The 25,772-nt window shown below is 41.5% G+C and overlaps 1 protein-coding gene across 1 annotated transcript; it reads right to left on the bottom strand.

The window, feature by feature from the left end:
- Positions 1–3,130: 3,130 nt before the first annotated feature.
- Positions 3,131–17,486, bottom strand: DUSP5 (dual specificity phosphatase 5). The gene is made up of 4 exons (XM_044438484.1): positions 16,857–17,486; positions 11,251–11,393; positions 8,468–8,687; positions 3,131–5,743 (listed from the first exon to the last, which is right to left on the bottom strand). The coding sequence occupies exons 1-4, from the start codon at positions 17,293–17,295 to the stop codon at positions 5,307–5,309; spliced, it is 1,239 nt and encodes a 412-aa protein (XP_044294419.1). The 5' UTR covers positions 17,296–17,486; the 3' UTR covers positions 3,131–5,306.
- Between the last annotated feature and the right edge of the window lie 8,286 nt (positions 17,487–25,772).

The following is a 25,772-nucleotide window of genomic DNA, read 5'->3' as shown; positions in this document are numbered from 1 at the left end:
TTGTGCCCAGGTTAGCAGCCAATTTTGGATCTATTTAATAGCTTTTCTATCTAGCCCAGTTTTTGCTATTTGCTCATCAGGAGGTTGTGGGGCACTATGGTGAAAGCTTTGCTAAAATTGAGGTAGATTAAATCCACCGTGTTTCCTCTGTTGTGGCTTTATAACCAATGTAAACAGAAATAAAGTTTAAAAATTGGGGCGAGGGGTTGAGTTGTCCTTGAACATGTTCTGTTCTGCCCTTTGGCATACTTCTGGCTCCTGGTCTCACCCTGGACCATGTCTGTGATTTGGACTTGCCAGTAAACCTTGCTTTTGAACTCTGTCTTGCCTGAAGTTCTGTTGCCTTGGTCATCGGTGTCTTGGGCATGGACCCTGACAGTATCAGGCTACAGAACAGGGAGGAAAATGTATCATCGCTGGTAATGTAAAATTGAATCCTAATATACCCTGTGATTAGTTGAGTTGTGTCATTGAGTTGAAAGAACCAGTGCTAAATGACTCCATCATTTTAAAATACCAAATTGCAGGATGCTGCAATAGTAGGATGTCTCATTTCGATTTACTTAGGTGACTCAACCTACCCCCGCCCCCCACCAATCTACAATCATGATCCTTATTGGGAGAATTAACTAATATGTGTTAGAGGGGTATGTTGGCAGTGTGATAGAACTAGATTGTCATAGAACTGAAATGTGTGAGCCTGGTGTGAACATCTCACCCACGCAAACCTTTCCCCACTTATGTGAATATTTTTTCCTGATGTAGAAGAACAAGTTGGTAACTCTTCCCTGCCCAGTTAGAATCAATTCATCAAAGCTGATCAAGCCATCAGTGCAGGAAAGAGAGCCCTGATGGGCCGAACTCATTCATCAGGAAACAGTTGACAACAGCCAAGGACTAGGGCTTCTGCAACTCAGCCCTTGCTTCAGCCACGAATGCAGCAGGTGGCCTTAGACAAGCCATGATTCCACCTCTGTGATTCAGTTACTAGTACCAACTTCTCTTACAGCAGGGTTGTTGTACCTTTTCTAGCCTAAGGACTGGGTTGATTTTCAGCGAAATTTGGGAAGGGCTCATTGCAAGAGCCAGGAAGAGTGGAGCCAGATTTAAAGAAATTTTAGCTTAAAGTTCTAGCTGCAAGTAATTAGTCTTAAGAGAGGGATTTGAACACTTGAGAATGAAAGGGGACAGGGAATGTGCAAAATCTGGAGGGGAACTACCAAACCATTGCTGGAATGTAACCATCTGAGACACCACAGGTGGGCTGAATTCAGAGCATTGTAAGGCTCTGAATCCCTGCTTACAGAGCAGTTGCATTAATGATATATGTAAAATGCTTTTGACATGCCTAGATCTCTAAACAAAAGCTAAGTATTATCAGTATATGTAGCTATTCCAGACACTCTATTTGGGCCATGGCATTTTCAATATGATTCATAATGAGAGAGAGCTTCAGCTTCGGCAGTATAGAAATATAATAAACAGATAAATAATTACCAAACAGTTTAAGTTTTCCATCTCCAGAGAACACTTTTCATGTCTAATAAGAAATTTCTGTTTATTGCTATTTTTATTGCCTGAGTCTTTTTCAGTAGTGCTAAAATAATTTAAGAGTTGCATTTAAAATTATTATGGTAAAAAAAAGATTTCCAAGATACCACTATTTTGGCAAAGTAAGTGCTTGATGGAACTGGGGACAGGGAAGTTTTCTTTTTAATTTTTAAAATTAGCATTAAAACCATACTGTTATAATGCTCTTAATATTTTTTATCTAAGATAACAATACAGTATTCTAGAGATATTATATATAGCACTATATGCATACAATGTTTTTATTAAAACTAAATAACACAAACTCTATCTGTTAACGTGGCAGTGAGTAGAGAAGGGTTTCGTTCTATCACTCTTAAAATATATGTTGCATTATTATTAAATAGATGTTTATACCATTGCCATATTTAATATTTCTAAGCAATATGAGTATAGTACTATAATACTTTAATTCAAGGAATATGTCAGTAATATTTTAATTGTTTAATAATCAGAAAAGAGATTTAGCCCTAACGATAGACCAATATATATGTATATGAATATGTATGGAATGGCACTCATGGTAAGGCTATACAAATACGTGTTGAGCTATGTTAGGCTCATCTTTCCAATAGTCACTGTCACCTATCTTAATTACCTTGTCTGTGGAGATGACATTATTCTTCTGTCATTTAAAAAAAAAAGTTGGATTTTCTTCAGTGCAAAAAAAGCATCATTGGGAAAACAGAACTAAAACAGATCACAGGTTGTGTGTACTCCACATACAATGTGAAAGAGGATACTAGAGTGATTCCACAATAAATACTTGCCTAAAATCCGTGTTTGTCTCAGTCTAATAACAAGATTGCAACAAGGACATTTTTATGTTAACCTAATTTTCTTCAGAGTATTAGGAGAAAAGCTGTAACATCCACCTGGTACTAGTCAGTCACATTTTATGGTGATCAGCAACTGGAATGTACTATTATTTTGCATCCAGTAGGATTAAATGTGTTAAATTGTGGGAATCTCTAGAGTATGGGTGAGCAACCTCAGCTTAATTCCAAAAGCTCTGTGAAAGCCATCAGACCTTTGGTGAGAGACCTCTGCTCCTCCAGTGGAAATCTACTATGGAGAGAAGGCAGTTTCCCCATTCCCTACTGACTTTGGCTGTACCCATACAACCCTTACCAGATCATCAGTGCCCAGACACAGCATCCAGTGGTTAGAAAGCTTGGGTTTGTGAGCTTTGTTAGAAATAAAGAAGTGGTGACAATTAAATACATTTGGAAGTGATTTATAATGGTGCTTTCTTTTAATTGGGTAAGGCAGCAGCCTTCTCCAACTTGGTACCTCCAGCAAATCCCATCTTCCCCAGCCAATATGACAAAAGACCATGTTCCAGGAATGATGGGACTTGGAGTTTGGATCATGCCATATTGGAAGTTGGGGAGAGACAATTACACACATATACAACCCCAGGCAAGATCCCAGATGCTAAACATGATCATTGATTCAGTCTCCTCACTGCATCCTGACCCTTGGAAAGAGCATTTTCACAAGTTATCTGACTTTTGCCTGACATCCATGGGACAAAGAGTTTTCAATTACATTTTATTGTTCCACACTTAATTTTCTTACAAAAGTTTTCAATACACATTCACAAGTTCTCCAGGCAATTATTGCCATTTTCCATATTTAAAAAAAATGTAACAGAACAACACACTGAGCCACCTGCAGACACACAAGCTAGATATTCAGATTCCCAGAGATGAGAAGAGAAGTCCCTGTTGGCTAAGAAATAAGTTAGTCTACAGCCAGAAATGTGATATGGAAGAGATCCACACATGGAACAGTAAGCCACATATTATTCAACAAGAACACACAATATACAGATCAATAACACTTGATTAGGAAGATGCATCTTTTGCAAAGCCCTCATCTCATCTTTTTTAAAAACTGATTTTTAAAAAGGTAACAATTCAACAATTTTTAGAAGGAAGTTTCATTGGGCAAATATTTGAGAATGCCAAAGCAGGCCTTCACATAACCAGTTGCAGTGAGGCTGTAGGTTAATTTCTGGCTCCTGCTCTGCTGTTCTTAGTGAAAATATGTGGCTTAAGGGAAGCGATCATATCCCCAGCAGAGCTCCAGAGCTCTGGCATTAGCTGCAAATATGCCCAGTGTTCACTCAAGTGTGCCCTATACAATACCCAGTTACTGATATGCAAGTGAACTGCAGCTGAGTTTTGATCCAGGTTCTGGTCCTTCATCTCAGATAAAACATAGTTGTGGGGCAGTATGCAGTATGGGCCTTTTCCCCATGAGATGCCAGGAGCAAATAAACAATAGCAGATCTGTAAGCTAGGGCATGCAAGCATGTAGGTGTCAAGTTGTTTTGCCTACAGCTCCCATCACTTCTAGTCAACACAACCAACTGTGAGCCCTCCAGATGGTTGACCTACAGGTTGTCTAGCCCTGCTATATATGTTTCCAATTGAAACCTGGAGATACCTAATTCAGATAGCTGGCTGAGTAGGTTTACCATGGCATACTTATAATCCACACCGTTCTACTGCTGTTATTTGGGGGATATGGCTAAGAGGCAGAAGAAGGTTGTGCTGCCACATCTAGTTACTGATTCAGGCTTAGAATATGCCAGGACTTCCAGCACAGTGTTGAAAGAAGAAAATGTGAAGTAGAACATAGAGGATGTCCCCTGTGGAACAATGAAAACATGAGAACCTGGTTGTATTGCAAGTTGTATTGCTTCTGGAAACCTTACCAAGATTTAGAGAATGAGTAAAGAGTTGAGCCCCTCTGGTAGGGGTGGTCAAGATGTTTTGGCCTACAGTTATAATCTATCACCACTGGTTATATGACTGATGGGAGCTATAGGCCAAATCATTTTAAGTTACTCACCCCAGCAATATTGACATATTTAGAAAATTTCTCAAGTGTATTTCATTATCACCTTTCCCAGAAAATGCAACTGATGGTTTCTGGGAAGGCTGAACATCTAATCCTGACTGCAGTTGTACATCAATAAGCAATGGAGGACTGGCAGGTATGAGGAAGAAGGAAGGTCTGTGTGCATCCTGTAGCAGAGAACATTTTAAAAAATACAAACACAAAAAAGCAAGCATTCAAGTTTTTGCAACCACCAAACATGTCAGGGTTTTCTGCTTTTGTAAATTGTGCTTTTCATTACAGCTCTGCTTTCCTGACACAGCTGTTTATTGCTTACACTTTAAAACGAGGCTATAATTAAGAAAGGGAGGGAGACAAGAACCAAGAAGCAACAGGACAGGTCTGAGTGACCCTTTTTCTTCTAAAGATGGCTCTCTACTCCAGCATCGTCTGGAAGTACAGTAGTGGATGCACAAACATTCCATAAATGTTGAAAAGTTCTTGAGAGTCATACATTTAATCTCTTAAACACATTCACTCATTTGAAAGACTTGACCTAGATGATGGCCATAAATATAGGTGCCTCACCCATAATGAAGAATATTTACTTCTGGGAAGAAGGCTATCTTCTAGTTGAAACTAGACTTCTAGAGTAATTGAACTAGAAGGAGGAGTTAGCTAGACTCAGCAGATGATAACTTGAAACTATGTAGTGAGCCCAAGTTTAAATGGCCTGAATCATGACTCCCATCTCACTCTAAAACCAATATCCCCTTCCGGATTTAAGTGTCTGGTTTTGGATGAAATTCATGAGGTCCTCTGGGTTGCGTGTAGATGAAATGTCTTGTTAAAAGTATTCGTTGATATCATGGGACTGTATTGTCTCTTGTTCCCAGGAGGGTCCAACATGATGATGCTGCAGCAATTGGGTTCAGTTTTAGCTGATGGACAGGTGAATGAATGGGCACAGAACTCAAAACTGAGGTAGGAAAAGCAAAACAGGATCCTTCAAAGCCTTTGCTCAGAGTCAGTTCTTCGGTGAAGAAAGACACAGCATCCCTTTTGCAAGAGGCAACAGGAGGGCTGGGAGCAGAAGACAGTATTTCTGACTCATACTGCAGCAGTTGGCCCATGAAACCAAAGTTTGGTGAGATCAGACTCCTACGTTGTTTGATGTAATCAAAAGCTTCCTCCAGGCGAAACTTTCTCATTTTCATCAAATAAGCCATGCAGATTGTGGGAGATCGAGAAATTCCAGCTTCACAATGCACCAAGATTTTGCCCCCTGCCCGTCTGATGCAGTCTAGAAATAATAATAACACAAGTTAGAGCTACTTCTGCATTGAAAATGTCACTGGTCATTACACATAGATGTCCCTAATGATAGCACACCATTACATAAAAGATGATTTCCCAAATCGTATTTCACAATTCAGCTTCATAAAGGTACAAGGAGCTGTTGGAAAGCTGTTAATTTCAGAATTCAGAAAAGGTATTTCACTTTGTCCAAATAACAAGTCTTAATGGCTTAGTAGTAGGTAAAGAAAAGGGGTTTTCCTCCCCCTTTTCTAGCCAAGTTATAGCAGCAGATGTGTAATAAAACAAATACTACAAAAACCACAAAAGGACTGAAACACAGTTAGGTTCCTTTCATAAAATGGCACAAAGTTTCAGTCAAGGCTGTGTACGCCTTCCCGTTGGATGAGATGTGCTGATTTTCCTGTTGTTGGCCAAGAACATGAAAGGTACTGCTTTTGTCCCCACCCTGTGGGCTTTTTTGGTAGGCACTCAGCATGCGTTTTGAGCAGGCATGTCAAGTCCTGGGTTCCTGGGGCTTCCACCACAAAGTGCACAATGAACGAGACTAAAATCTCTAATTATAACCATTGCTAAGTGGCACTTGGACTTAAGTCAGGCTATAAATGGCATAGGCAGAACTACCATTTTATGCAGTGGGAGGCCCCAAGGTTACTCACACAATTCAATTATTGTTGTAAGATTAAAAGAAAATGTTGAAAATAAGCTCCTTGAGCAAAAATTGTGGATTAAAAATAGAACTTGCTCTGCTTTGACTGGCTTGAGAAATAACATTCCCAAGTTACATCTTAATGCAAAATATAATTGTTAGATGTTAGATGCTATGCTACCTTCTGACCAGGGTCATATAATTTAACTTTTACTTACTTAACTATTAGATTAAATTTTAAGAAATTCTGGGAGCATCAATAAGATTTTAAGTTTTTAAAAACAGAGTGTACAGTTCTGCATGAACAGTCATCAAAACAATACTGAAGCTATATGCAAAGCACTTAACAAACCTACGATTGTTCTCCTCATACTGAAGATGGAGCATTGGGGTAGACAGGTAGCAGCTTACTTAAGTCTACCTAGCAAATTTGTGGAAAGGACAAGATTTGTTCTGGGAAATTCCTGGTTCATTGCTCAACCTCTTAGATAAAAGCAGTATCTCTGCAATCATGCCTACAGATAGGTGAAGATTTTTCTTAAACAGCAAGGAATCTGAATGACTGAACTAAGCTCATAAGCAGTAATTTCTATTATTAAGCATTCTTGCTCTGGTCTGGAGAGCCCACCCACTATCCTTTTGATTTCATTCAGGCGGTGCTGCACCTCTCCAATTGGTTCATGATAATTGTACACTAACCCTTTCTTTGCAGCCACCTTGCTGAAGCTAAGCAGGGCTGGGTCTGCTCAGCTCTTAAAGAGGAGACCAGCTGGGAACCATAGGTAGGGACCTTGAGCTTCATGATGGAAGGAAAGGCGGAACTGACTGATTATTACAGCGCAAGTTCCGTCAGCCTTAATGGGCTACATCTCTGCTTCTTTTGTAAGCCTTGCACTGCGAGTCAAACTACATTTAGGCTTAGCTTGGGCATGTTTAAGCCTTATGCAAAGTTATCGGACTGCACTGCATGGCCATTTGGATTCATTGGTTACTCTTTTTCTCTCTGTGCCCACATGTAAAAACATATATATTTATTTATTTTAAATTTTCTATACTGTCATTTATTCTAGTGACTCTCATGATGGTTCACAAAAACTGTCATATATATACAGGTGTGGGTGTGCATGTGACTGTGTGTGCATGTATTTGAGATGAATCTGACAAAGTGAGCTTTGGTCCACATGTGATAATAAACATTTTAAGGTTTTTAAAACAGAGCAGAACAACTTGCGGTGCACCAGAGATTCTGGCATACAGCTCCCATCAGCCCTAGTCAGCATAGCCAACAGCCAGGAATGATGGGAGCTGAAGCTTAAACACCTGGAGGATCGTAAATTACCCACAGCATTGTGCAAAGGTCCAGAACTGACTTTGCTAGAAAAATAAATGCTTCTGTTCTGTATTTCTTTAACTACCTCAAGTTCACTAACAAAATCTGAGTTAAAACAAATGTTAAAAATGTATGATTACAACAAACTGAAGCACGCATAAAACACTAAACCAGAAGAAAGATAAAGCACAAAAAGCTTTCAAAAACCAATACATTTTCAGTACAATCATTGTAAACTGTCCAGAGAGCCTTGGCTATTGGGTGGCATAGAAATGTAATAAATGAAATGAAATCCTCTGCTTGTTTACTTAGAAATAAGCTCCATTGAGATCACTGAAGCTTATTCCAAGCTAAGTGGGTGTCAGATTGCAGCCATAGCCAGACAGTCAAAAACAACCCCTGCAATGGAGCAGCCATTTATGGCCATAAAACCTTCTTAACAAAGGAAGCTTTTAACTATCCTACAGCAGGCAGGCCATTAAGGGAGGTAAAGAGACATAATTCTTTGGGAAGGGATTTCAAAGCCTGCAAATAGCCATTGAAGAGCTCTTCTTCCTACTTTCAGCTAAGCATATTTCTGGGAACTTTGGGACAGGTAGGAGGACCTCCAATAATGATCTCCATGGGCACGGTTACCGTTTATTTCAATGCAACTCCTTTTGAGTGGTAGAGCTTGAGACTTGCAAGTGGCATGGCTATCTTTACTTTCAACATAAAGAAAACACACCTACCAATAAACTCTATTGCTTCCTGGAAGTGTGAGCTGATGTCTGCTGTGTGACTGTCTTCCACCGGAATCCACTTATAGCAATACTGATCTGTAAAGGGCTCAGAGCGCTTCCTGGAGACGTTCAAGAGTGCAGTGATGTTCAGATTGGCAAGGAACTCACATTTGGAAGCATGGTAGGCACTGCCAAGGTATAAGAAAGGCAGGATCTCCACTGGGCCACCCTGGAAGGCAAGTCATTATGTATAATTATGCGTTTTCTTCCTGCCTTGTACAAGTTACTACATCGAGACACTCAGCAGAATTGACAGCAGAGGATGACCTTTGTGAACAGCCAGACGTTACCAATACCACCCAGACAGGAAGTACTTTGCAAGAGACAGCAGTTTCTGTTGCGGGGGTTTAGAAATACTGTTGTGGTTTGGGCGTTATAATTGTTGTGCTCCATAGGCCTATCCTGCCACTTCATTTGCGCTGGCAGGGCTTGCCCCTTAAAACACGTGCATGCAGAATGCTGATCAGTCATTAATCCACTCCAGTAAGGGGTGTGCTACAGAAGGAAGGACACCCACAAATCACTGGGGTGGAAGACTCTGTGGAAAACAAAAGGGCTTGATTTTTTTCCATTCACCTTGCTAAAAGCTGATGGATCAGAGCCATCTCATTCACATATGTCCTCACTCCGTCCCATCCCCAAAAGATCTTTACAGCAGGGTGAGGAACACATGGCCTTCCAGATGTTGTTAGTTATAGCCCACTGGCTATACTGGCTAGGGCTGATGGGAGTTGCAGTCTAACAACTTCTGGATACCACCACATGTTCCCTGCCCCTGATTTTGATAAAAAGCCTGTGAAGAATTCAAAGTACTGTAGACATGGCAATTCACCCAGAAGTCTCAAAGTTACCTTGCAGAAATCATACCATGTACATTCCATTTAATGTTCCATTTAAAAGAAAAGCACAAGCACATTATCGGGCTTTGCACAACCCCCCTTCCCTCTGTGCTTCTGTACGCCTACTTATAAATGGCAGATAGCGGCTGCACAGAGCCTACTCCACCTTCTAGCCGTCTCCCTAGCCCAAAGCTACCATAGCACAGGAAGCCCACAGCCCTGCGGCATTAGAAGCACATCCCTGTTGCTCTTAGCAGTCCCCAAACACCTTACTAGCGAAGTTGCCCTTCGGGGATGGAAATCAGGCAAGAACTTTGGAAGGGGAGGGGAGCCTGTCAGGGTTGCATGCTAGAGATCTTCACACAGTTACATGTGCAACACTCAGAAGGTCACACCCAAACTCCACTCGTCTTTGGCAAGGTGCTCAAAAGACCTTTGGGGACACTAAGAATGCTATGTGAGTTAGAGCTAGCCAGGCATAGTGTTTAGTGTAAGACTAGGACTGGAAAGGTTCAGTCATGAAAATTACTGGATGACCTTGGGTCAGCCTTTCCCTGCATCTCACCTTACCCAGTAGGATTGTCGTGGGGAAAGCGTTGTGTGCAGTGTGGAAGAAAAAGCAAGTGCTACCTTGAATTCCTTGGAGGAAAATGGCTTTTAAATGATATAACAACAAATGTATTCTGCAGAGAAAAAGTCACACACAGACTACAGCATCTTCTACAACAATGGCTAGGTTGGAGATGCTTTCCATATCTGGGGGCGGGGGTTTTAAAAAATGCATGATTTATCCAGCTCGTTGCATTTTGGCTCACTGTATTTTTCACTGAAGAGCGGCTGCTGCTGCCGCAGGAGCAGGGCCCAGACAACAAGCACAGGCTTCTAGTTAGGATAAGAGCTGCCTTGGAAGCGAGAGGGACTCTGCTACAGACTTGCAAGTTCTAGTTTACGACGGTTTTGTACATAGCATGCCCCTGTACCAAAAGAAATCTCCATCATAGAGACAGAATGCTAATATATTGGGTCAGAAATGTGTATAACCTGATGATAATGACATCTTCACCAAGAATGACACTGCTGGCCAAAATGATCCACCATGAGATGTTTTGTGCTCTGAAATGTGTATTGGCCCCACTCTGCTTCTGTTTGTCACAAGAACAGTCAGAGATTGATGCTAGCTGAACCCTAGGAATCCTGCCCTGCCCTTTTCCTTCACCTTGATATGCCAGCTTATTTGCAGTCCTTAGTAGTCCCTCTTCGACACTAGAACTTGCACCAGTTAAGCAGCACAGAAAATATACTGTCCTGAGCTGTATATACAGCTACATTTTAAAATTAGGTTACAGAGATAGAACAGCATCCCAGGGCCATATATACACTTGCCCGTACTTAGAATGATGGCCTTAATTCCTGGTGAGACTCATACAATAACGTTTTCTTAAAATTACTATGGACTGCATTAATCAATAGCAGGGTAATTGCTTGCACACATACAGATATACACAAACTGGTACTGGTATTATATGCCCTGGGGTAAAAAATTGCTTAACAGGAAAGGGTTCCTGTGCAGTTCCCTGTTTTACTTCTCTGAACATAAGCAAGAAACAAAGAAAGACATGCATTGGTGTTCTCTGATCATATACATGTGAGGCTTTGACTTTGCCGCTCTCCTTCAGCCTGTTCATGTAAAGCGGTTTGTCTATGAAAGCACATCACAGCCTCCATTCCTGTCTTTGAAACATGACAAACATGCACATTGGACTCCTTTTGTCACATTGCCAGACATGAATGAAAGAGCAAAGTAGTCCGTTAACAAACAGAATGATGACAGGAAGAGCCCCCAAGGAGCCCGAGAGCGTGGGTGGAATTAGTCATACCTTCCCCTGAACACACCTGATCATATGCTGGGTTTTGGTGGATGCACTGCTTCTCATAGAGGCTGTTGATGCTTCTGTCAGCTTCAGTCCTCTCTTGGGATACAGGCTTTACATCTATGCAGAACTCGGGGTACTGTGAATAAAAGGTTTCATACCCTCCTAGGAAGAAAGATGCAGACAAAGAAATACAAATGAGCGGAGTCAAAAGGGGAGGGGGAGAGATCATTCAATTGTGCTGGATCACCAATTAATTTGAGAAACTGTGATAGTGCAGCTCATGGAGAAGCTTCTTAAAAGAAGTCATCTCTGCTAGAGCTAAACAGTGCAGAATTGAAGGAACTTGGTAGCAGGCCAGTTTTTACCTGGTTAAAAAATGGTAATCTGGATTGCAATTCCTGGCAAATGGAAATGAGTTGGAATCATTTTCAGAGGAATATGATTAAAGTTAATCACTCCTTCATCATTTATTTCTGAGATTTTTTTAAAATCAGGCAACTGATGTTTATATACATTTAAGAAAATGCAAATTGGGAGGCTGTTATGTATTGATTAATAACTCCTGTTTAGTTCCCTTCTGGCAAATGAAATGGCTGTATTAACAGTCATAACATTTAATGAAATCCCACGGTGGCTTTAGGCAGCTAAACAGCCCCAGATGTGTGGTTTTACTCTGAAAAATAGATTTGCCAAGTTCGCTGTACAATTCACAATAATGAATGTATCTGTTGAGTTGTGGCTCAGAGCTTGATGTTGTGAATTATGCGTTTGAATTACACCTGCGCTTTCAAAAACAAACTCTACTAAACATATTTCTGTGTCCTTTTTAAAACTTTGCTTAAATAAGAATAGCTTTGCGTAAGGAACAAAACTTGCAGCCTTGAGCCACAAATACAGTCGGATACAAGTGAACAAAGGCATCATGGAAAGTGCCCTGTTGTTAAATAAATAATTGTATGACTCTCTAGCTGAATAATCATATGTAGAATCATACACAGTGGAAATTTTAAGCCCTTCTTTCCTGATGTTTGACCATATCGTCATCCCTTGAGTTGATACATGCCAAAACATTATTAGCAGGATATTGACAGAGGAAAGAAGTGAACCAGGGAGCTAATCCAAAGTCATTGAAATGGTCTTAGGAGGTTACTTTTTGCATGTCATTTGATCCAACCATAGTGCGGGGCTTTGCATCTCCATCTTTTAGATTCCACTTTATCCTCACTAAAATCTACCAGGTGTGTCCAATGAAAATAACAAAGAGGCCCATTATTAACTAATGCACAGAATGTTGAAAAACAAAAATAGCATTAAAAATTTGTCTATCACATATTAGCAGCATACATGTGGTAAAAGTTATCCTTAGCTCTTGATAGGGAAAGAAAATTAATTACACTGAGGTAAGAACTCCTCTTGATGTACTTTTGTCATTAGAACAAGCTATCAAGAAAACCCCACAAACATTTACGGTGAACAACCAGCTCACCTCTTCACCTTTGCTCAGAAAGATTTCTACATTCCATTTCATTTCATATTTCTTTTCCACTTTATTTCCTGACAGTTTGTAGATTGCAGGTTTAAGTATTACTTAACTTAAATTAATAAGTTATTTATAACACTTTATTTATAACCCTAACTCTAAACCTTTTTATTCTCCCATCATTTCAATTGCTGATTAGCAATTGTTTTTATACAGGTTTTTATCTAAATTATGATTGGCTGTTCTGGTTTAATATGTTATGTATTATTATTTTATTTTCTTGTTATAGCTGTGATTTTTTTGTATTTGGATATGATTTCATGGATGATGTGATTATTTTAATTATTTGTAAACTGAGAGCATATGCTGAAGAGAACGGTCTATGAAAACCTCTAATATATTACACGTATGTATGTATTTATTTATCTATGTATCAGATTTAAATCCCATCTTTTTTCTTACAAAGAACTTAAAAGCAGCTCACATAATTCCCCTCCTCCTGCTCCCAGTCTTATTCCCACAACAAGAACCCTGTGAGGTAGGTTGGACTGAGAATCTATGACTGGTCCAAATTCACTCAGTTGGCTCCATGGCCAGGTGGGAACTAGAACCCAGATTGCCTGAGTCCCAGCTCTGCGTTCTTAATCACTACACCACACTGGCTCTCTCAGATTATATACATTTTGTTCTCATTCCATAAATGAACAAATACAGGGGTCAGAGCAATTAATTTCTCTTGGGTGGATACTTTGCAGATGGGAAGTAACCAGAAGCTCTAAAGAATCAGGAGAATGGCAGGCAGCTCAAGTCACCATTTCATCCAGTCCTCCAGCCTTCGCAGGTACTCATTCTGCATACGTTTGCTCTCTATCGCTAGCTGAACTCTGTAGCTAATCATTTCTGTTAATACTACATTACTCATCTTGTGAGCAAGAGAGAGAAAGATATGCTTCATTTTGACTATCAGTGATTACAATTCTAGGCTTAGTAAAGTGGCAGCAGATGTATTCAGAATTCAAAAAACACATTATAGAAAAACAGTTCCTGTTGTAGTAAAAAATACCCCCCCTCTAGTCGAACATTTTAGAGGATGTTTTCCCCTAAAAGACTAGTATGTTTTTCATGATAAAACATCACATGTTTATCTGTGCAGGGAAACAAGAGTTATGATCACCTGGTAAATTCTATTCACATCTGTGGATGCATATAGATTCCATAGGGATGTCTAAACCCACTTAGGTCCACCAGATCATTTAACAAGCTTATTGGTAGAGAGAAAATGAATAACCCCAGTGGAAGTGTAAATCAGAGACACTGAAGTAACAAGTCCTGGATTCTTTTAAAATTAGGGTGGTGTGGGCACTGGTGGGAACATGACAAGGATTACTTCACTCAGTGGTAAATGTAATCCTGGTGAGCAGGACTGCATTTATGGTAGCTGTTAGCTGACAAGAGTTCTGACTCATGCCTTTATCTCACTCTGGCTGCCAGAGTCCAGCTCCACTTAGGAACCTCATTCCATTCAACAGTGAATTCTCTCTTTTGCGTCACTGTACTGACCAAAAAAAGAAAAAGAAAAAAGCCTTGGGATAAGCCCCAGGATTCTTTTGCTATTTTATAAGGGACATTCAGACAAAACCAAAAACATAGCAAGCATAGCAAGAGTTTCAAGAACAGCAATGGCTTAGAATTCTAACACAATCTTCTCGTGCAGCTAGTTTTGAGAGATAAATGCAGCCTGTGGCAAAAAAATGCATAGCATTCTATTTAAGGATTGCATTCAGCAATCATGCACACACACAGAGTTTCCTATATACTTAAATGTTCTTGCAGGATTAAACAAAAATAACTGTGAAGTCAAGTATTATTGATTTATTCTTCCCAAGATGGGCTAGTATAAATAGCTCAACAGCCAGCAATATAAAGGTAAGTTGGAAAATACACAAAGGGGTTTTTTTAATCAAATATCTGCACTGGATCAGACATCTCAGTATGCCCCAGGATTGAACCAGGATGACAGGAAGCTGATTGTGTGTGACGCAGTTCCTCTAAGGGTGACTTCTAAGCCTTGGAGTGGAAAATGAACTGACATTCAAACAAGTTTGATATTTGTCATTGTGCTACTCCTAAAACTACTTTAAAAAGATAATTCATTTAAATATTTTATTCCACTTTTCATCCAACAATTCTGTCCCAGCAACTTAAAACTGATCAACAAAAGGGCATTTTTAATAACCCATTATGAATCAAGATGCAAAACATTTTCAGATCAGTAGTAAGGAGATTTGGGAAGGAAGCGTATTAGCAGTGTAACCTCATGGAGTTTGTCATGAATCAGGTTCACTTCTGAAGGAGAAGAGCATCAGTTCCCACCCATCCTCTTGGCTTATGCAGCTGTAGGTCACAAACACTCTGATCCCCATTCTGCACACCAAGTGACCCTACTGTATACAAATAAAATGTATATCGGTGAACGAATTCTGAAAAATCCAGGGCCTATTCAAACTGGCTGTGTTTACTAGAAACTTCTCTTCATGTTAAACAGGGAAAATAGCCAAATTTTGCAAGTGATACTCAAGGAGACCAAAAACAAATGCAAAACAGCCCAGTGGAACATCATAAAAAAAATCTAATTATTTACTACATAAAAGTATGTGTACTTGCATAATAGATTTAATAGGGTTAACACATGCTCTCTGTTACAGAGAGGTGATTATTTACTGGCCCATGTATCTGAAAGGAGGCTACTGCGTGTGTCCCAACGGTTTTAGACTACAACATCCATACTCCAGTGGACATTATAACCGGGGTTGATAGGAACTGTAGTCCAAAACATCTGGAGAATTGCTGCCTTCGGATTCAACTAGCGTCGTCATCTTTGCAGAAACGAGGTTGTGGCAAGTGCTTCGAAGCATGAGTTACAGGGAATTGCCCTTTGGGGGGCACTGCTGAGTTTTTACACCAGCAGCTCCTTCTAGTTAAGGGAAGGGGCATTCCGATGTATCACTTGGTCTTGTGCTTCCTTCTCATTCCATGTATTAATATACTGCTTCTCAGGTACTTCTACTGAACTAACATAGTGGTTCAGAGTGGACCAACACACTTTAATAGAAACTTACAAGCAGAAAAGGTGTTTTTTGGAGTTTCAGCTGTTTATCTATATGCTAATTTATTCTGCAACTTCAAGCTATTTTTCAACAGACTACATTTTCTTTTTATATAAATGTGATGTTCTGATCAAAACTAACCTAATTTTTCACCCAATGCAAATAATCATGATTAGCCCCTGCATAATCTTTTCACAGCACATATTGAATATTAGACTATTTTCTTTTCAGCTACGTCTTATATTTCCAATCAAACACCATTTCTACCTTGGCAGTTGACAAATTCTCAAAGTGCAACATGTCTGCGTCGGGGGAGGAGGTGCGCTACTTGTCTGCCAGAAAAGAGATGAGAACGCTACTTATCTGCCAGATCCCGCTTAGCGCCAGGAAAGCAGTCTTGCTTTTGCTTAGCAGACATTGCAGCTCCGTATTTTGCACGACACGTATGTCATGCCACCCCCGAGTGCTGCGAAGTCCTCGCAGTCTGGGCGCCCTACGGTTACTGCCTCTTTGCACGCGCCCGAACAATGGCAGAACAGCTTGCAGCATCCCTAGGCGAGTCTCCAAGAGAGACTGGAATCCGTCGGCGCCACCCATACTGCGATAACTACATAAAGACAAGTGAGGGGCATTGTCTTCCTGGCTCCTAATAGTAGGTGGCTGCCCCTAGTCTTTCCCGATCACCCCCCGCCACCCCACCGCCAGAGCCTAGGTCAGAGGACGGGTCCAGAGCCAGAGGCTGCCCCTCGCCTCCGTGCAGGAGAGGGAATTTCGAGGGTACAACTTTTTCAGTCTCTCATAGCACACTAAAGGGAGAAGCGCCCTCCGCCCAAATCTCCTTTTCTTGGGCTTGTGCCCGTAGGGTGGTATTCAAGTTGGGTTTAAGTTAGATCCCATTCATTTCAAACGGGTGTACTCTAAGTAGGGCGAACCGCCCCAGGAGCGGGAAAAGTCCAGGAACCCTCACGCCGAGGGGCTGCTGCCAGCTGCGCTCGGCGCCCTCGCCCCATTTCCTCCTCGCCCGTGCGTGCCCCTCACCTTTCAGGAAGCAGATCCGGGCTCCGGGCTCCGGCAGGCTGGCCAGCAGCGTGTTCAGCACGATCTGAGCCGTACTCTCTTTCTTGAGCTTGCGCCAGTGGCGCGTGTTTTGATCCAGGACGATCACCGCTGTCAGCAGCCGAGGCGGCGGCGGCACCCGGTCATCGCCTTCTCCTGTCCCCGCGTCGCTTTCTTCCGGGCGAGCCAGCGGCAACAGGAGCCGCCCTCGGGCCGCTTCGTCGGGCACCACGAAGTGCAAGGGCACGGGCCGCCCGTGGGCGCGGCGAATCACCGTCGAATTGAGGTTCACGTTGAGCGATCCGCGCAGGCAAGAGGCCGAATAGGAGAGGTACGGTCTACAGTCCAGGACTAGGCACCGGGCAGGCTCGTTTCGTAGCAGCTGCTTCAGCCGACCGGAGTCGAGCGTGGTTACCTTCATCTTCGCCTAGAAGTCGCTTCGGAAAAGGTCACCGCCAGCGATTAAAGCGGGCTGGGGCTGGGAGACAGACACCTTGTGTTTCTGAAACGCAGCCGCAGGGGCTGCCGGCCTGTCTTCTTAATGCCCCTCCTGGCTGAGATCGCGTCGCGCCCTTCCCCGCCCTGGCATTTCCCTCCCCGGACTCGATCAGGGAATTCCGCGTACAAGAAGAGGCAATTTATCTGAATGAACCGCCGGAGCCGCGCGGCGCTGTCCATATAAGGCGACTAACGTCATAGAAACGTTCCACCACCCGTTGGGACGCCTCTTCGCTAAGCCACGCCCGCTCGCGTAGAGGCGGTGAGGAGATTCCCTCCCCCAGGAGGAGGGGAAGGCGCAGCCGAGGCGATGCTCAGTAAAGCGTTAGTCAGACTTCTTCAAGCAGAGGAAGTTGAAGAACGCCTCAGAAATTCTCTAGTCATCAGAAAGCCCTCCTTACACTCACCCAGCCATCATTTGTTTCCGTTGACTTAGTAATGAAGGAAAGGAAGTGTGGTGGGGGTGATGATGGTACAAATAGAAACAGAGCCTCTGTAAAGGAGGATGGAGGGGGAGGGAAGACGAGTTGCTCCTGGGAGAGCTGAGCTGATCCCCGCTCAGGTTGCAGTGGGCTGATCCATCCGCTCCTCTTCGCAGGGGGCAGCTAAAAAGGGGGCACTACTTTCAGACAGCAAAGAATGTTCCTTGGCTAGCATGGGGCTCCTGGGAGTTGTAGGATTTTTTCTCACTAGGCAGGCATAGGATTCAATCCTAAAGGACAAAATCTGGAGATGCAATGATGAGAAAAGCATCACCTCCTGAATGTTTGTCTTCTGCCCACCTGTGAAAGGTACAGAGCATCTGTCTGGGCAGACTAGGAATGATGATCCTACTCATATGGAGGAATGTGGAATACCATGCATAGATTCTTTTTACACAATTAAATTTAGCACATATCCTGCAAATAGTATCCTTACCACTGAACCATTTTGGGTGGCAGATTCCAGAGATGGCAGAATTTCCTTGCATACAGGAATTCCTGTACAGAGAAGGATACCTGTGTGTCTGTTTCCTCCTTTGGCAGTAATTTTGTTTATTTGACATTCTCCATTTGTTAACTCATAGAGGTCAATACACATCCAATATAGCATGACACAGGTTGTGCCCCTACAAAAGTTGACCTAAAATATGTATTTTCAAAAAATTCTTGAGTGTTACGGAAACACAGTTCAGTATTTGTCTAAAAGTGGTTCTGTTTTGCAAGACCAGTATGGGGATGATGGGTGGAAATCAGCTCTGAATAAAGCCCATTCATGATCGCCTGGGAATCTTGTTCACATTAGTTAAGGCATTTCACCGCCATTCACAGGTTCTACTTTTCTCAGTATAAAAGTCAACACGCAACCTTCAGGCTAGTGTAAAAGAAGGATGTCCCCTACTTTCTTACTGCAACTTTGGTCCATAATGCCCTGTGAGATAATCCATCATATATTGTGTATGCAACTCTGCTGTTTTTCATTACCTCTTCTTAATTACCTGCCCATTCACCTCTTTTTTTGCACCTATGCCATGCATTCTTGTTCATTTCTTCAACAATTTCCCAAATTCTTTTCAGTAAATTAAAACCTTAGTTGTGATACACACAAATGTCTAACAAACAAACATCTTTAAGGGTACAGTCCTGTGCAGATTTCAACAGGAAGGAAGATCTACAGCTTCTCATAGGATTTTTTCCATCTAAAGTTCCACAGGAAGTCACCTTTAGCTATAGCGGTTAATAGGCACATTTTCAGTGACATGATCTTCAGTATGGAACAAAATGAGACAGTTAATTGTTTTTAGTACAAACTACATACCTGTGTCAGGAGTATGATATTATAAGGAATCAGTACATGTTTATATGACACCTTTGGGAAGGCAAAGCCAGCATCTGAAGGTGTGCTCAGTGTTTAACTGGTTTACAAATCTGTTGCAAATACATTTCAAGTCATTGATTTGCACTCCAGCATATGGAGAGAGGTTCAAAAGCATTTTAGGTGTTGTGTGTTATCAAGTCATAGCTTAGAAAGGGGAAGGTTGGAGAAAGAGGGTACCACCCTTTTTTGCTTTTCTCATTACTATTTTATATTGAATCTACACAGGAAGGTCTCTTCTGCATGAAAAGCAGAGTGACATCCAGGATGCCTGTGTTAAGGCAGGAAGCATTCCTCAGATTTTTCCTTTTTATGAGGTTGGTGCAGCTATTAGAAAATGTGATTGCTACAGCTCCTGAAAGATTTCCCTTCTCCTTTTTAATAAAATGCAGCAGAAATGGGGCCAGGAACACTCTCATGAGTTTGCCTTACTTTAAAACTGGGATAGGCAACCTGGAGGCCTCCAGATATTAGAGTCTGTATCTTCCATCATGCTGTCCATTGGCCATGCTGGTTGGGCCTCATGGAGTTGTAGACTCAAAATTTGGAGATTGCCTAACCCTGCCTTTTCATGTATCCTGCCTTTTCATGTATCAACAATGGTATAACATGACTTTAAGCAGTGAGGTCAGATGACAAAAAAATGGGAAAAGTACAGTCCATTCAATTAGAGCTTGAATGTATGCAAAATAAATACTGCTACCTTTTGCAACAGCAGTGATAACAAATCAGGTTAGCAAAGCTGAGTTAATCAACATCTGTAAAGTGACAGGAACCATTATCTGTATTCAAGCCCCAATTAATAGAACTGGTAGGTGAATGTAAATCAGCAGTTTCCTGTTGAAGCTTCTATTTAACCAACCTTCCTTCCTTCCTTCCTTCCTTCCTTCCTTCCTTCCTTCCTTCCTTCCTTCCTTCCTTTCTTTCTTTCTTTCTTTCTTTCTTTCTTCAAGGAAGGTTACCTTAAAAGCAGTAGCAGAGTGAAATGATTTCCTATGGATTTTTGAAATCAGTCATTTGGGCCATCAGATTTAAAGCTGTTCCTTAGGGCATGGCCTCTTTTTCTGTGCAGAAGGGTGCTTCTGGCAGACGATAGCATATGCCACATTGGAAGACAGTGAGAGAATAACTTCTGATGTTATTAGGATGTATAATAGACCCAGATGCTAACCCATGGTGGGGAGAATTGAGCTTGATCAAATCCTCATGCTAGCATTACCCGGGGGGGGGGGGGCAACTGAGCTAGGAAAGGGAGTCGAAACAGGTGGCATCATAGAAAAAGGACAAGTGGGCCCCCAGACCTTTGTAAAAATAATAAATTAATAGGAAAGGCAAAAGAAGCAAAGAGGACCTGCTATTTCTTTCCTGCTAGTTTATAATGGACAGGGGAGGAAGAAAGGACGGGGACTTATCTTTCTTGCTTTTCTTCAAAGGCAAACAGTGTGTGAAAAAAAGTGGCAGGAGCAGCTGCTGCCTTATGCGCATCAAGGGTATAGGGCACTGGACTGCATCTTCTGTTTACTTTCCAAGATACCACGGGCTCTACTGTCTTACGACTTGTAGAGTGGCCATGTTCCTACTTTCAGAGGCCAGTCCTCTATTTGAGGGTCCTTCCTCTGTTGGAAGAGCTTTTCTGCCCAAATCCAGTTTTAAAAAAAGCATAAGGAGGGAAAAGTGGAGCCTTGAAGCTGACTATCAGGAGCACACAGTAGACTGAGTTACTGGCGCACACAGATCACATCTCAGCCTTCTTCATTGTGGTGAATGTGCTGGATTTCTATTGAACTTGTAGTAATTATAATTTAATCTGTACAAGTCAGTTTCCTTTTTAGTACGTTTAACTGTTCTGGGTTTCCTTCCACTCCCTTTTTTGGTAATGCATAAGAGGCTATCCCAGAAGAACTGCAAACAATTTCCTTGGTAATAATCCCTCCTAATCGAGCCCATTTCTTCAGAATCTGAATTCACAGCTTCATTACAGAACTATCAGAAGGACTGCTCTCTTCCCAGAAGAACAAAGCCTGTGTCGAGCTACGTGGGCAGAATTCACACAGCACTTTGTTACAAGAGATGATTTGGGAAGGCATCCTTGACCAATTTTTAATATTAATATCACTTGTGAAAGAATTTGTATATCATAGCTTAGTAATCAATTCAAAGGGAGACTGCAGTCAGGAAACTGGAAGAAGAAAGAGACTTGGAAGGGCACCAATGAAGAAACTAGAAAAGATCATCAGATGTAAGGATGTTTCTCTGCAGTCCAAGACCAAGATCAGTTACATCACTGTATTTCTGATCATTGTGTATGTGTGTGAAAGCTGGACAGTGAAGAAAGCCAATAGGAATTAAATGGATGTGTTTGAAACATGGTGCTGCAGTAGTGCTCTGAGAATACCCTAAACAACGACAAAGACAAGTATGTTCTAGATCAAATCTAGAAGTTTTCCTAGAAGCAAAAATGACAAAACAGAAGCTTTTGTTCTTTGGACACATCATGAGAAGGCAAGACGCCCTGGAGAAGAAAAACATACTAGGTAAAGTCAAAGGCAGAAGAAGAAAAGGAGACCAAGTAAGAGATGAATCAGTTCTCTGAAGGAAGCCACAGTCTTTCATTTAGAATAGGTAAGCAGGACTGTCATGAATAGGATATTTTGGAGGACCTTCATTCATAGGATGGCCATACATTGGAGACAATTTGTTGCACATAATGACATATAGTGATTAGACCCCATACATACCCTGATGGGAAGCAGCAGCAGAAGTAACATCGCCTTGATTTTCTGAAAGTCTAATGAAAGCATTTGTTTAACTTAGCCTATAGAGAGATTGCGGGGGGGCGGGGGGCAGGGGGGAATTAATAGATGTTTCCTCTTAGATTTGACTCATCAGTGCTAGTGTTTCACTTTTAGTTTGTGCTAGTGTTTCACTTAAGAAATGTTTCCAAATTGGGAAATGAAAAAGGAGATGCTTTCTTTTTTCAAAGGAAAAAGTTACGTAAGAAAAAATACAGTTACTTAGATAAGCAGGGATTTCCCCATCTTTCTCCTGACAAGCAACCTCCTCTTCTCCCCCATTTTGCTGCTGTGCTATATCGTGCTATATATCTGTGATAAGATTCCTGTGATTTGACCGTGGTATATAAGGAAGAATGTGAGCACACACATACTCTTAGCTTTTCCAATCCTGATTCTGGGAAAGAAGGAGAAGTGGAATGTGTGAAATTATTATAAATACCTGAATCATCATGGCCCAGTCTGGGAGTTTCAGATGCGTTTACTATTCAGTTGACCTTTTTCATCATTCATAGAATTTTATAGATGTTGGAACATCACCACCTTCCATTTAACCCTCCCATATTTTCACAGTACTTCTCCTAATTTCTTTTTTCTTACCACAGACAATCTGTTAAAGGGGAAAAGAGGAAATAGCTGCACAATGTCTTTTGACTGGTAGCACTAGGAGTCTTCTGTCTTGAATCATCCTTTAAACTTGGTTATTCGAGGCTTGCTGCTTATTTGGGGAATAAAGCTTTAGCCTTTTGTGTTGACTGATTCATCATTGTGTAAATGCTATGTATTTATTTGATATTCTAGCCTGCTTGGGAGGCCCATGGATATTTAAACACATTCAAATCTCTGAATAAAGAACATTCCCCATAAATACACTCCATCCCTGCATAAAACTGTTGTTGTTCTCTGCCATCAAGTCATCGCCAACTTATGGTGACTGTGCTATCCATGACAGTCCCACCGAGCTCTCGTCAAGTCAAAGCTGTGGCTTCCTTCATGGAGTCCATCCATTGCATACTTGACTGCATAAAATATATACTCCATAGAGTAGGCTGGGAACCTCTTTTGGCTCAAGAAATGAATTCCATTTCAGAGAAACTCTGAGGGGCCACATTTCAGCACTGGGAGGAGCCAAAAGCAGTGGCAAAAACTGCAGACCAAAATGCAAAAGTATGCAAGATTAATGTAGCTGCGAGCTCTTGCTGGTAGTAACTAAAACTGAGAAAAGGCATTTCAGCCTTTTAATATGGAGAAAAGAATGCACAAAGTGAAGAAACCATGAAAATAATAGATTGTTGGGAGAAAAGAAATTGAGCCAGGAGAATAAAGGCTTGATCACATGGGTAGCCCTGGGGGATTGTATTTGGCCTCCAAGTCTAAGGTTCCCAATCTTAGCAATAAAAGAAGTGTTTCAAGCCTTACTGCTTATACAGCATCCTGAAATCCTTTAGATGTTTTAGATGACAATTCTTGGTAGTCTTGATCATTGGCTGAAACTGACAGGATTCAAAATCTAAATCATCTGGAGGACACCAGGTTGGGCAAGACTAGCTGCCAAAGACTTTGATTCTGGTCATGTCCCTTTAAAGGGGGTTCCAGCTGCAATACTCGCAAAGGACACTTGCGCTAAAGGCTGGATCAGTCCTAAAAGAAAAGGGCTTCCACTGTTGATGAATGGCAATCCCTTACTGTCTGGATGTGGTACACATCTAGATTAGTCAGGAGAATGTTCTTCATCAACCCAATATGACTAGTGTATGTTTATGGGGAGGTGATCCATAGGAGGCAAGGATGGTGTAAACAGATTTTACATGCCGGCCCTTCGAAAGTTATTATTATCCTTAAAGCAGGGGTGGGCAACTCATAGGCCAAAACATCTGGAGGACCACATATCCCATCAGACCTAGCCAGTCTGGTCAAGGATGAGGGATTAAGGAGTTGGAGATAGAGATAGAGATAATTGGATTTTGTGAAATCTGTGCTATGTGTGTTTTCTGGATTGTCTAGTATCATTTGCTGTCTACTCACAGAAGAATTCCGTTGCGGGGGACAAATATGCATTGAAAATTGTGAGCGGCTTTGCTGTAGTGTATGTTAGTAGGATATTCTCTCCCATTCGATTAAGCTTTTTGTGGCACATAGGTTTCCATGCTTTTTCAGAATTGTGTATGTCTCAACAAAAATTTGAATATTTTGCAGCAAAGAAATTTCTCTAAAGCTTGAGAAAGTAAAAATGATCTGAAAGTGGTGGATTCTGCATGGTCTAAAGAGGCTGATCCATAGCAGATTTCACAGGTTAGAGTCCTAGAAATCAAAACTCATGTTAGATTGTATCAGATTTCTCCAGCATCCCAAGCTGAAAACTAAAATACTTGGAGAGCCATGAGCCACTTAGGGTGTCACCCAGTGAGGCTGGCTGGGGCATGGTGGGAGTTACAGGACCTTTTCCTGTCTAAACATACATAGGATTGCTTCTTTGAATACTTCATTAGTAATATAATCTGTACGTTAAGACCCCAACAACTTCAAATCTCATAAGACTGCAGATCTTAAGACCTGGGTGAAAACAAAATCCCAATAAACAAATCCCTGGAACAATTATTAGCCACTCAATTTTTCTTATCCCCACCTGTGATTTGCCTCTAGACAAAATTAGTACCTGGAATAACTCCATTTTTTTGGGAAAAAAAAGTCTCCTTCCTTTTTTTCTGGGGGTGTTCTGAGCTTTCATATCTGCAACATGGCAAATCTTAACAGCAGGGAGGTAAGACATCTTACAGTGCCAGAATATGATACAAGTCCTATGGCTCACTCCCTCTTTCCAGCAAGCATGACACATGGCATACAAAACTGGAACTGCCAGGTCTGCCCTGGCGCCTTTCAGAGCCCAGGTGGTAATATTATCTGGGGGTGGTGAGAGAGCAAGTTAAAAATATTCAGGGGAGAGAGGTGCTTCAAAACCAGAGAGGTCAAAGGTCCACAAAATTGGAGCACATGGCTGTGCAAGAAGGGACTGGTGGTGCCATCAATTTGTCTGTGATTTATGGTGATCCTATGAATGAATGCCCTTCCGAGTGTCTTGTCTTTGCCAACCCTGCTCAGCTGTTATAAACTAAAAGAAGAGAATATGCTATAGTGCTGACCTCTGTTGTATGTAAGTTTTAAAAGAGTATGTCTTCTTTTGTGCTCTAGTGCCACAGAAGGTGAGCATCCAGCCTTTAAAGAAGCAGGAAATATAATAAATACCGTTTTCATCAATTCACGTATGAAGAAGAAAGTAAAAACTAAAATTCACATAATTATTCTGCATTTATGGAAGAAGGGAACTTTGCTACTCATCAGTACACATAAAAGTTACTTCCCAGCATTCTGTCAAACTATGCAGTGAACTAGATACAGAACTCACAACTGGGCTAAACAAGTACGAGTAGAATTTATCTTTAATGGCTAGAGATAGGAGGGCAAAGATTTAGTCCCCATTTTAATGGAGCTCCTGAGTTTGTCTCTTTACTTTTGCCTATTACAGTAAATGGATTTAGTTTATGCCTACAGGGAAAGTAATGCTCTGTGCTTGCATGGAAGAAAGAAGTGTTGGGAGAGGGAAGAGCATGAAGGATATTAGAGAAGGGGAAGAGAAAGATGGCATGTGTATGAGTGTGCACACACATGTGCATGTGTGCATGGGATATGCATATTTGCTTGTTTTGTAGGGAAAACAGAGGGTAGGTCAACATGAAGAGAGAGAGTTGGGGATTTT

The sequence above is a fragment of the Varanus komodoensis genome, unplaced genomic scaffold (genome assembly GCF_004798865.1).
Source record: "Varanus komodoensis strain SLA01 unplaced genomic scaffold, ASM479886v1 scaffold1, whole genome shotgun sequence".
Taxonomy (NCBI): Eukaryota; Metazoa; Chordata; class Lepidosauria; order Squamata; family Varanidae; genus Varanus; species Varanus komodoensis.
Note: the sequence above shows the minus strand (reverse complement) of the source record. Positions and strands in the feature narration are given on the sequence as shown.